Genomic DNA, 10,939 nt, shown 5'->3' on the forward strand with positions numbered 1-10,939 from the left:
CATGATTGAAGTATGTATGATCTTTCACAAAAAAAATATATATCAAGGTAAGAAATTTCCAAGTGCTCGTTGATACCACACTGTAAAATGATTTGTTGTCTACTCTTTCTTGGGAATTAATGCAAAGCCAATGTAGCCTAGCTTACGATTTTTCCTTTCCTATTTTCATACCAAACAAACACTCGATAAGAAGGAATACGACTGACATGATTGACTGGGCTTGTGATTTTGGAAGTAGTCACATGGGATTCAGCCTGGTTTTGGACGTCAAACAAATTGACGTTCAAGTTGGAACCTTTATTTTATTTTATTACGCAAAAGGCATAAAATTCACAAATTTGGCCAACTCGGCAATTATGCAGACATGTATCACTTCCTTATGCGTATCTTTTGGATCCCATTTAGGGATTTCATTGTCCAATCGATTTGCCCATGTGCTGGTGGGGGATATGAGACAAATCTTGAAAAGAAACATGCAACCAAAAAGAAAGGGACAATATTTATTAGTGAATCGTAGGATATATTTAGAAAATATATGACACTAGAATATCGTTAAGTGATGTAATTAATTCACGTATTATAATTATTTTAACATGAATTATTGATATCAAAATTGTACGTATCATAATATGCAACACAATCCACCAAAAGCCAGATACGAACATGATCATTGCTATATAATTTTCAAATAATGTAGTGTAGTCTACCATCCATCATTAGGTTTTAGCTATTATCCATATTATCATTTGTACCTCTCATAAATCTTTTCTCACCGTTGAAGCTTACGTGAAAACGATGGCATCAAACTCATTACTTAGCCTGCAGTGAACAGATCAATCAGTCCTCTCAGCTTAGACTAATGGGCCTTGGTAGGTAGGAGCGTTGGGCTTGAGTCTTAAATCTGATAGATTATAAGTTAAGAGCTTTTTAAAGGTCAAGCTCATGGATAGTTCGTGACAAAGAATTATGCGTAGCGGGTGGTTGGTTAGTATAATGTGTCTCTTCACTTACATCCGAGTTTAATTTCTTTATTTTTGAATTATTACTTGTTTTATGAAAGAAAAAAACAAAACAAAACAAGATAAGATTGTCGCTTTATTTAAGAAAACAAAACTAGAAAAAATATAAATGAGTCGGCATTAAGAAATGGAATTACAAAGGATCAAGAAAAGCCTTATGAGCCGGCATGATGAAAATGTAAACATTGTAAAAAAGATTAATTCAAGTAATAACAAGATAAAATACATTATGAGCAGGTTAATTATGCGACCAATGGTGAAGGATCAACATTAAGAAAAGCCTTAATTTGTTGAGGACTAATGTAAAGCCTACTGCCTACCATAATTAAGTTACTTGAAAATGTCTTCCCCTTTTGATAACACCCAAAGGAAGACACATGTACTCTCTAAAATTCACCATGAGGAAACGAATAATTAACATCTAGTTGTTGAAGAGTTCAATACCTCTACAACTTTGAAAGAGAAAGTGATAATTCTAGAAACTTTTAGAATGTGATTGATTCATGTTTACGAATGAACAAAAATAAAATTATATACATTAAGCCAACGCAGCTTTCTGGCCTTATTTCACTTGAGTTACGACTTTTTGCACTCGGGTTCGAACGAATTCCAAAGAATTTCAGTATGATATATAAAATTAAAAACGTTAGTTATAATATAGTTTTACAAGAAACCACACAATTTCATTAATATCAACATGGATGACACTTGACACTCACAGACAGCCACACAATGACACGTACTCACATATATTATCACTTTGATTTAGGCACTCTTTATTTCTACTACATACTCTGTGGATGCACTAGAGAACCCAGATCATCTTAGAGTCCTCAATTTTAATTAACCAGAGATTTCAATGGCTTTGACATCAGGCTTCTTCACCTCTGCCTTTGGAACAGTGACACTCAGAACCCCATTCTCCATTGCAGCCTTAATCTCGTTCAACTTTGCATTTTCAGGAAGCTGAAACCTCCTCAAGAACTTGCCGCTGCTGCGCTCCACTCTGTGCCACTTGTCGTTCTTGTCCTCCTTCTCTACGTTCCTCTCTCCGCTGATCTGAAGCACCCTGTTGTCTTCAACCTCCACCTTCACCTCTTCTTTCTTCAGCCCCGGAAGGTCTGCCTTGAACAAGTGGGCTTCCGGGGTCTCCTTCCAGTCGATCCTCGTGTTCAGGAAAGCTGAATTTTCCCGGGAAAATTTAGGGAATGTGGAGAGTGATGAAGAGGAAGGGAATGGGAAATCCTTGAATGGGTCCCAGATATCGAGAGAGGAAGGGTCGAAAATGCTGCCTCGTCGGAAGCTGGGAATGATCGACATTGGAAAAATTGATGGGTTTTGTTTGGATGCTAAGAAAGTTTGAGAATTTGAATCGTTAAAGAGAATTGCTGCTTTGCTTGATTGGTTTGGGAAAGTAGAGGATTGGTTAGGTATTTAAAAAGAAGCCAAGAATATTCTAGTGAAGACTGGGCCTTGCAAACGCTTCTGTGATTTTCTCTGGAAAATTCTAGGATTGCCTAGAATCTGTGGGCGGGGCTTCTTTGTGGGCTCATAACACAGTTAGATGAGTGATGGACCACTGGACTTCAAAATTCACCCAACCTACCCAGCACCATTTTTGTAAATTTTGAAATTCACTTTTACCCTTCAAAGAAAATTAAAAACTAATGCGATTCATACTGAAGGAACATAATATAATGTGCAGATGCATTATGCTTCTTATCATTAGAGGTAGGCATCAATCCGGCCGAATCGATGAAACCAGCCGAATCAAACTATAACTACTGGTTTGGTTTGGTTTTGATCAAAAAAAAGTCAAACGGTTTAAAAACCAAATCGGACTGTATATGGTTTGGTTTTGAGCTTTTGTAAACCAGCCTAAACCAAACTGGACCGTTTATGTGTATATATTTTTTTTTTTTTTTTTACATGTGTAATACTCTAATTAGTTAATTACTATATATGAAAATTTGAATTGAGCTATATTAGTTAGTGAAATATGAAGTTTTATGAATTTTGAGCTTTAGGATGGTTTCATACTCTAAAAAATGAATTATGTATGAAGCAAGTTGTTAATTTGTTGGTTAAAATTGGGCAAACAATGTTGAAAAAATGCAAAAAGAAAGAGAATTGGACTTAGGCTCAAACCGGCCGAGCCAAACCGTCTTAAATTAGTTTGGTTTGGTTCAGTTTTCTTTATAACTTTTATTCAAACCGAATCAAACCAAACCGTCATATTATAATTGATTCGGTTGTAGTTATGAGGTATAACCGATCCAATTTGGACCGTGCCCACCCCTACTTATCACCCTCAAGTAGCTATTTTAAAGAAAATGTGGGGTCTCCCTATTCCCCCTGAAGTCAAAATTTTCTCATGGTTACTTATCAGGAAAAGGCTTCAAGTCCGAAACAATTTACACAGCTTCCTACCCCAGATTAACCCTGAGTGCCCCCTCTGCAATGCTCGCAGGGAAATCATTACTCACCTCTTCTCAACTTGTCCCTTTGCTCAAAGTGTTTGGAGTTGTACCAACCTGGCCCCTGCGATTTCTTCTCCAAATTTTGACTTTCTCACCTGGTTGGGTACGCTACCTTCTACTACTACTTCTAGAGGCCCTGACATTCTTTCCAAAGCTCTACTGCTATGTTGGTAGATCTGGGAAACTAGGAATAACCTGATTTTCAAAGACATCAACCCACATCCTGTTTGTGTGCTTACTATGGTTGGGCAGGTTAGTTTAGACTATTAGCACCAAAATTGCAAGAAGGTGGAGGGACCTAAAACACCTCTTCATATTAAATGGGAATCCCCCAAGTGAATGGGTCAAATTGAATTTTGATTGTTCTGTTTGGAATGGTTCAGCGGCTACTAGCTTTGTTATCCGAGATTCTGATGGTCATATTTTACTGGCTAGTGCTTAGAACATTGGTGACAATACCATTTCTGCGCGGAATGCATTGCCTTACGGGATGGCCTTGCTTATGGGACTCATAGAGGATGGCGCAAAGTTCTTGTTGAAGGAGATTCTAAACTTATTATTAACTGCGTAAATCAGAAAGCTTTGACCCTGTGGAGTATCAACCTCTTGATTAAAGATATAGTGCTTATCAGCTCCTTTTGTGATTCTTGGTCTGTCAGTCATGTATTCCGTGAGGCTAATTTCACGGCTGATGCTATTGCTAGCTTGGGCCATGCACTAAATCCTTCCAAGCTTTGGGAGGCGGCTGCCTCTGAACTGTTCAATCCCTTTGCTACATGAATCAATTCATTAATATTTAAACCTGAATTTGGACAATTATTGACAAAAAAAGCTTGAGTTTACATTGATGACAATTGACACTCCAAAATCAAACAAAGAAATACATAATGTGAATTGCAGTAGAGAATACAGAGACAATATTAACCAGAGATTTCAATGGCTTTGGTTCGCCCCTGCCTTGGGAACAGTCACACTCAGAACCCATTCTCCAACGGGAACAGTCACACTCAGAACCCCATTCTCCATTGCAGCCTTAATCTCCTCTACCTTCGCATTCTCTGGAAGCTGAAACCTCCTCAAGAACTTGCTGCTGCTGCGCTCCACTCTCTGCCATTTGTCGTTCTTGTCCACCTTCTCTACATTCCTCTCTCCAATGATCTGAAGTGCCGTCCTCGAGCTCCACCTTCACCTCTTCTTTCTTCAGCCCCAGAAGGTCTGCCTTGAACACATGGGCTGCTGCGGTCTCCTTCCAGTCGATCCTCGTGTTCAGGAAAGCTGAATTTTCCCGGGGAAAATTCAGGGAATGTCGAGAGTGGTGAGGAGGATGGGAATGGGCAACTTTTTTCAAAAGAAATAGTATCGCCGTGCGGCTATACTGGGGGTAGAATTTTTTTAAAGCATTAGTAGAGCCGCGCGGCTATACTCTCCTTTTAAATATTTTTTAAAATAGTATAGCCGGGCGGCTATAATCTTGTTTCCAATTTTTTTAAACAAATAGTACAGCCGGTCGGCTGTACTAGGCTAATTTTTTTATTTTTTTAAATAAATAGTATAGCCGGACGGCTATACACCATTTTTTTAAATCTTCTTATAAATAGTATGGGGCTATACGTCTTCTTATAAATAGTATGGGGCTATACGTGGTTTTTTTTTTTTCCAATTTCTTTTAAAATTAATATAAGTTCATAAATCATTCCGGTTAAAAACTGGGTGAATTTTTCGACCTAGATGGGGGAATATTAAATTTCCTGAAATCTGAGGCATCATTATTTATTTATTGAGTCAAAAGCAAACGAAGTCATGATAAGATATCAAAAGACTATTAATTCAGAAACAAACGTAAATGTAACTTTAAATAGAGAACATGGACGACACTTGACACTCCCAGACAGCCACACAATGACACAAATTCACATGTAGAAATATATCCATCACTTTTACTTAGGCACTCTCTATTTCTACCACATACTCTGTGGATGCACTACAGAACCCAGATGATCTTAGATTCCTCAATTTTAATTAACCAGAGATTTCAATGGCTTTGACATCAGGCTTCTTCACCTCTGCCTTTGGAACAGTGACACTCAGAACCCCATTCTCCATTGCAGCCTTAATCTCGTTCAACTTTGCATTTTCAGGAAGCTGAAACCTCCTCGAGAACTTGCCGCTGCTGCGCTCCACTCTGTGCCACTTGTCGTTCTTGTCCTCCTTCTCTACGTTCCTCTCTCCGCTGATCTGAAGCACCCTGTCGTCTTCAACCTCCACCTTCACCTCTTCTTTCTTCAGCCCCGGAAGGTCTGCCTTGAACACGTGGGCTTCTGGGGTCTCCTTCCAGTCGATTCTGGTGTTCAGGAAAGCTGAATTTTCCCGGGAAAATTCAGGGAATGTGGAGAGTGATGAGGAGGAAGGGAATGGGAAATCCTTTAAGGGTTCCCAGAGATCGAGAGAGAAAGGGTCAAAAATGCTGCCTCGTCGGAAGTTGGGGATGATCGACATTGGAAAAATTGATGGGTTTTGTTTGGATGCTGAGAAAGTTTGAGCGTCGATTTGTAGTGGTTAGAGAATTTCTGCTTTGCTTGATTGGTTTAGGAAAGTAGAGGATTGGTTGGGTATTTAAAAGGAAGCCAAGAATAATCTAGTAAAGACTGGGCCTTGAAAACGCTTCTGTGATTTCTCTGGAAAATTCTAGGATTCTCGAGAATCTGTGGGCGGGGCTTCTTTGTGGGCTCATAACACGCTCATAACACAGTTAGACGAGTGATGGACCACTGGACTTCAAAATTCACTCAACTTTGTAAAATTTGAAATTCACTTTTACCCTTCAAAGAAAATTAAATACTAAAAAATAAAAACCCATGAGATTCAAATTGAAGGAACATAACATAATATAAATATAAAAACTGAATATGAATCAAGAAATGGAATAATTAGGTGGTCTGACAAAGTTATTTGAGGATTTGCAAGTTTTTCAAATCTTTAATGAGATTAGTATATATATATTTTCATTCATGGTGTGGTCTAGTATCACGTGAAGAATTAGCATGAATTGGGAAAAAAAAAAAAAAATTGCGAGGCTGAAAATATTTCTTACTAATTATCTGGAACAAGGGTAAATACGAAACACACAGCAAAAAGAAGTAGGAAATATAAAGGAAGGGCAAAAAATATGTAGTGCCCCCTTGCACATGCAGTGAGAAAACACTATCATCATCAACTTCGTCGTCTTCTTCATTATCCTCATCAGAATCATCATCAGTCTCCTCATCATCCTCCTTGAGGGTCTGGGTTGATTCTTCTTCATGGGTTTGTGGTTATATGAATCAATGTGTGAGTGCAATATAACAACGACTCTTTCAAATTTTTCTAAAAAGAAATCTTAGAGCCGCGCAGCTATACCCGGGTTTCTCCTAATTTTTCAAAAGAAATAGTATAGCCGCGCGGCTATACCCGGTTTTTCCATGCAGTGAGAAAACACTATCATCATCAACGTCGTCGTCTTCGTCATTATCCTCATCATCCTCTTGGTGGGTCTAGGTTGAATATTCCTCATGGATTTGTGGTTATATGAATCAATGTGTGAGTGTAATATAACAACTCCTCTTGCCAACATGTAGCTTCACTTGGTTTGAACTGTGAATTCAAATTCATGTTGTTAATGTTAGTAAGTAATAACAGAACTTTGTTTATGCTCACATAATCGGCATAAACGGGTTGATTGAGATATCGAATTGATATCAGATATGAATTATTGGTTACACTGTTTAAGAATTATAAGATAAGACACTGATTGCTAGATGAGTTTCAACATTTTCATACTGATATTTGGACTAACATTACTTTATTTGGATCCAAACGTTAGAGATTCTTATGCAAATAATGAAGTAATTCGATGTGTTCATATTGGGTTACTCTGTGTTTAGGGAAATCCAGATGAAAGACCCGCAATGCAAACCATAGTTCTCATGCTAAGCAGTTACTCTGTTACCATGTTATTACCTCAAAAAGCCAGCATTTGTTCTGCATAGTTGAACTGAGCTGAACATGCCATCATTTACAAGTACTGACTCATCTGATCAACCAACTAGCAAATCATTGTCATTTTCTGTTAATGAAGCCTCAATTGCTGAATTATACTCGCGGTAGTCTATATCGAACAAAGCATGATCAATCTTGCAGGACTGTACTTGGGAAGTTCTGTGATTATTGTTTCGTTTCTCTCTGCTTTTCCTGGTTGCTCTAGCTGTTCTGTTTTTTGTTAGTTTAGTTAGTCTGTGGTCCCTAGGGGCTCTGTGTTGGTTTGGTTACCATTGTAGCATTGTATTTCTTGGCCTTTTAGGCTTTTGTACCTCTTTTTTTTTTGCTTAATCCAATGTTTTGATCAAATTTGACTTTAAAATTCGTTAAATGGCCAGTTTGTTTATGAAATTAGGATCAAATTCATATTAAAAAGTAAATTAAGAACATAATTAACCTCTTGCTACATGAATAAATTCATTAATATTTAAACCTGAGTTTGGACAGACATAAAAAGCTTCAGTTTACCCCAAAATTAAAGAGTTAGCCTAAGCTTTGCCTCAAAATTAAAGAGTTAGCCCAATACGTATTGAAAGAGTTTAGGTAGGGTGGGTCTCAAATCATGAGCTGGTTGGGTAAATATTTTTTTTTCACTGATTCTTATAAATATTTGCCATATTTTCACCACTCCAAAACTCTCAAAATCCAAATTCTACACCCAAGGACAAACTCAGGAATTTTTATATGAGTGGGTAAATAAATTTACTTCTTAGGAGTGAAACGAATTCAACAATATATGATTACAACAATATATGATTACGTATCTCATATTTTTCTTTATTGGTTTATTATAATAGAGACATCACTCATTTATATATAAACCTTCATTGTTCCGTCCTTGTCTACACCTTCATTGTTGGTGTGGAACATCACTCATTTATATATAAACAAATTAAATACAATGATTGATTCGTATGCAACTATGAAAACACTTTACCTGAATGATCTCAATGTTCAAATAAATCAAAGATATTTTACCTAAAATTATTAATTTCCTCTAATATCTTATGTGACATTATTTTTGTCTCATGAATATAATCTAAAATGATACATAGAAGAGTTATGATATTGATTTTCCTCACACAACTATTGAAGCTGTCAAGAAAGCAAAAAATGGATGAAGCGATTCATCTTTAGGCTTCCAATTAAACTTTAGAAAGCAAACAAATTTCATTATATTATTTACCGTCATGTTAAGGACATGAGTGCGAAAATACTGTGAGATGTTCCTCACAAAAGTGGTATGAAAATTCTGATGATTATGAAGAGTCATGGATCATTGCAGTTAAAAGCTAGGTGGATTAGGATTAGGATTCCCAAATCTGCTGCTTCATTATTTATTGATTCAAGAGGATTAGGCTTAAGAATTGGGTTAAGCAAAAGCAAACAAAGCCCATGATAAGATATCAAAAACGAAAAAGTAAATGTAATTTTAGATAGAGTCGAACATAAGAAATCTTAGGATCACAATGCAATTTAATTTGAAGTTTAATGCCACTCAAAAAGTTTCAAACACAAGAAAGCATTTTACTAATACATGAAACCAGAAAAGCAACACATACAATTCAGAACAGGAACCAGGCAAAGCCTCAAAAACGCAAAACACAAATTAGCAAAATTACAATCATGATGGCAATTATGTTACAAGAAATCACTCATTACATTGATGACAATTGACACTCCAAAATCAAACAAAGAAATACATAATGTGAAATTCAGTAGAGAATACAAAGACGATATTAACCAGAGATTTCAAAGGCTTTGGCATCAGGCTTCTTCGGATTTTTCAAATTTTTTCAAAAAGAAATACCGGCTATACTCGATTTTTTTCCAAATTTTTTTAAAATAGTATAGCCGCCCGGCTATACTCGGTTTTTTCAAATTTCATTGATATCGACATTCATGACAACTGACACTCTAAAATCAAACGCAGAAATAGATAATGTGAAGTGCATATGCAGTAGAGAATACAGAGACGATATTAACCAGATATTTCAATGGCTTTGACATCAGGCTTCTTCACCTTTGCCTTTGGAACAGTGACACTCAGAACCCCATTCTCCATTGCAGCCTTAATCTCGTCCACCTTTGCATTCTCAGGAAGCTGAAACCTCCTCAAGAACTTGCCGCTGCTGCGCTCCACTCTGTGCCACTTGTCATTCTTGTCCTCCTTCTCTACGTTCCTCTCTCCGCTGATCTGAAGAACCCTGTCGTCTGCAACCTCCACCTTCACCTCTTCTTTCTTCAGCCCCGGGAGGTCTGCCTTGAACACGTGGGCTTCTGGGGTCTCCTTCCAGTCGATTCTGGTGTTCAGGAAAGTTGATTTTTCCAGGGAAACTTCAGGGAATGTGGAAAGTGATGAGGAGGAAGGGAATGGAAAATCCTTTAAGGAGTCCCAGAGATCGAGAGAGAAAGGGTCGAAAATGCTGCCTCGTCGGAAGCTGGGGATGATCGACATTGGAAAAATTGATGGGTTTTGTTTGGATGCTGAGAAAGTTTGAGAATTGTTGCTTTGCTTGACTGGTTGGGAAAGCAGATGATTGAATGCGTATTTATACGGGGCCGAAGAGTTTTCTAGAATAGACTGGGGCTTGCGTGTTTGTATGGATTTCTCTCAAACTTTCTAGGATTCTCAGGTGGCTTCTTTGTGGGCTCGTAACAGTTGATGAGTGATGCACCCCCTGGATGACGTAAGAGTTGGAAAAAGAACCGGTGAACCAGTTAAACCCGGGAGCGGTCCAGTCATGTCCTATTTATTTCCAAAATTAATAGTCAAACCAAATAAAATAATCTGTTTGATTTGGTTTCCATTAAGTACAACCCGTTTTATTCGGTTTGGGTTTCGTTAGGCTTGTCCCATCATTACTTGATGCCCAAAAGTAATACTCAACTTCCCTAAATTAATTAATCAAAAAATTCATAGAGAAAAAAAGAAATGGATGATGGTGTTGGAAGCATGGATTGAGGATATGAGGGAGGGAGATGAAGGAAGTTGAGACCGTGATGAAGATGAGGGAGGCTATAATTTTGGTATTAAATTCATAATAAGAATGAGTTATATATATATCAATATATTGGTAGACATTATATACTCGGTCCAATTTTGTTTTTAAGTGGCAAAATCAAGAACCGAACTGGTTCAAGTCAAAACCAATTTTTTTAGTTTTTTTCGATCTAGTTTGGTTCAACTTATTGATTTTCCAGTTCAAATTCTCACCCATATAACCCAATTTAGTTGCACTTTCACTTCCTTTAAGATTGAGAGAACCGAATTGAAACGGTCCTTGCTCTCTTTTTTGTAAATAACTTATAACTCAAGTGATTAAAAGTAGTTATTCTTGCACCCAAAATCGTGTTTTGAATCCC

The 10,939-nt window shown here is 37.3% G+C and overlaps 3 protein-coding genes and 1 pseudogene across 3 annotated transcripts; all 4 read right to left on the bottom strand.

The window, feature by feature from the left end:
• On the bottom strand, positions 1,627-2,442 carry LOC18774990 (18.5 kDa class I heat shock protein). Its single transcript, XM_007206002.2, has one exon. The coding sequence runs from the start codon at positions 2,337-2,339 to the stop codon at positions 1,863-1,865; it is 477 nt and encodes a 158-aa protein (XP_007206064.1). The 5' UTR covers positions 2,340-2,442; the 3' UTR covers positions 1,627-1,862.
• Positions 4,433-5,073, bottom strand: LOC18774837 (annotated as a pseudogene).
• On the bottom strand, positions 5,244-6,096 carry LOC18774675 (18.5 kDa class I heat shock protein). The gene has a single exon (XM_007206000.2). The coding sequence runs from the start codon at positions 5,993-5,995 to the stop codon at positions 5,519-5,521; it is 477 nt and encodes a 158-aa protein (XP_007206062.1). The 5' UTR covers positions 5,996-6,096; the 3' UTR covers positions 5,244-5,518.
• On the bottom strand, positions 9,554-10,106 carry LOC18772988 (18.5 kDa class I heat shock protein). The gene has a single exon (XM_007207234.2). It carries the CDS (start codon positions 10,029-10,031, stop codon positions 9,555-9,557), a length of 477 nt encoding a protein of 158 aa, XP_007207296.1. The 5' UTR covers positions 10,032-10,106; the 3' UTR covers position 9,554.

The sequence above is a fragment of the Prunus persica genome, chromosome G6 (assembly GCF_000346465.2).
Source record: "Prunus persica cultivar Lovell chromosome G6, Prunus_persica_NCBIv2, whole genome shotgun sequence".
In the NCBI taxonomy this organism is placed as follows: Eukaryota; Viridiplantae; Streptophyta; class Magnoliopsida; order Rosales; family Rosaceae; genus Prunus; species Prunus persica.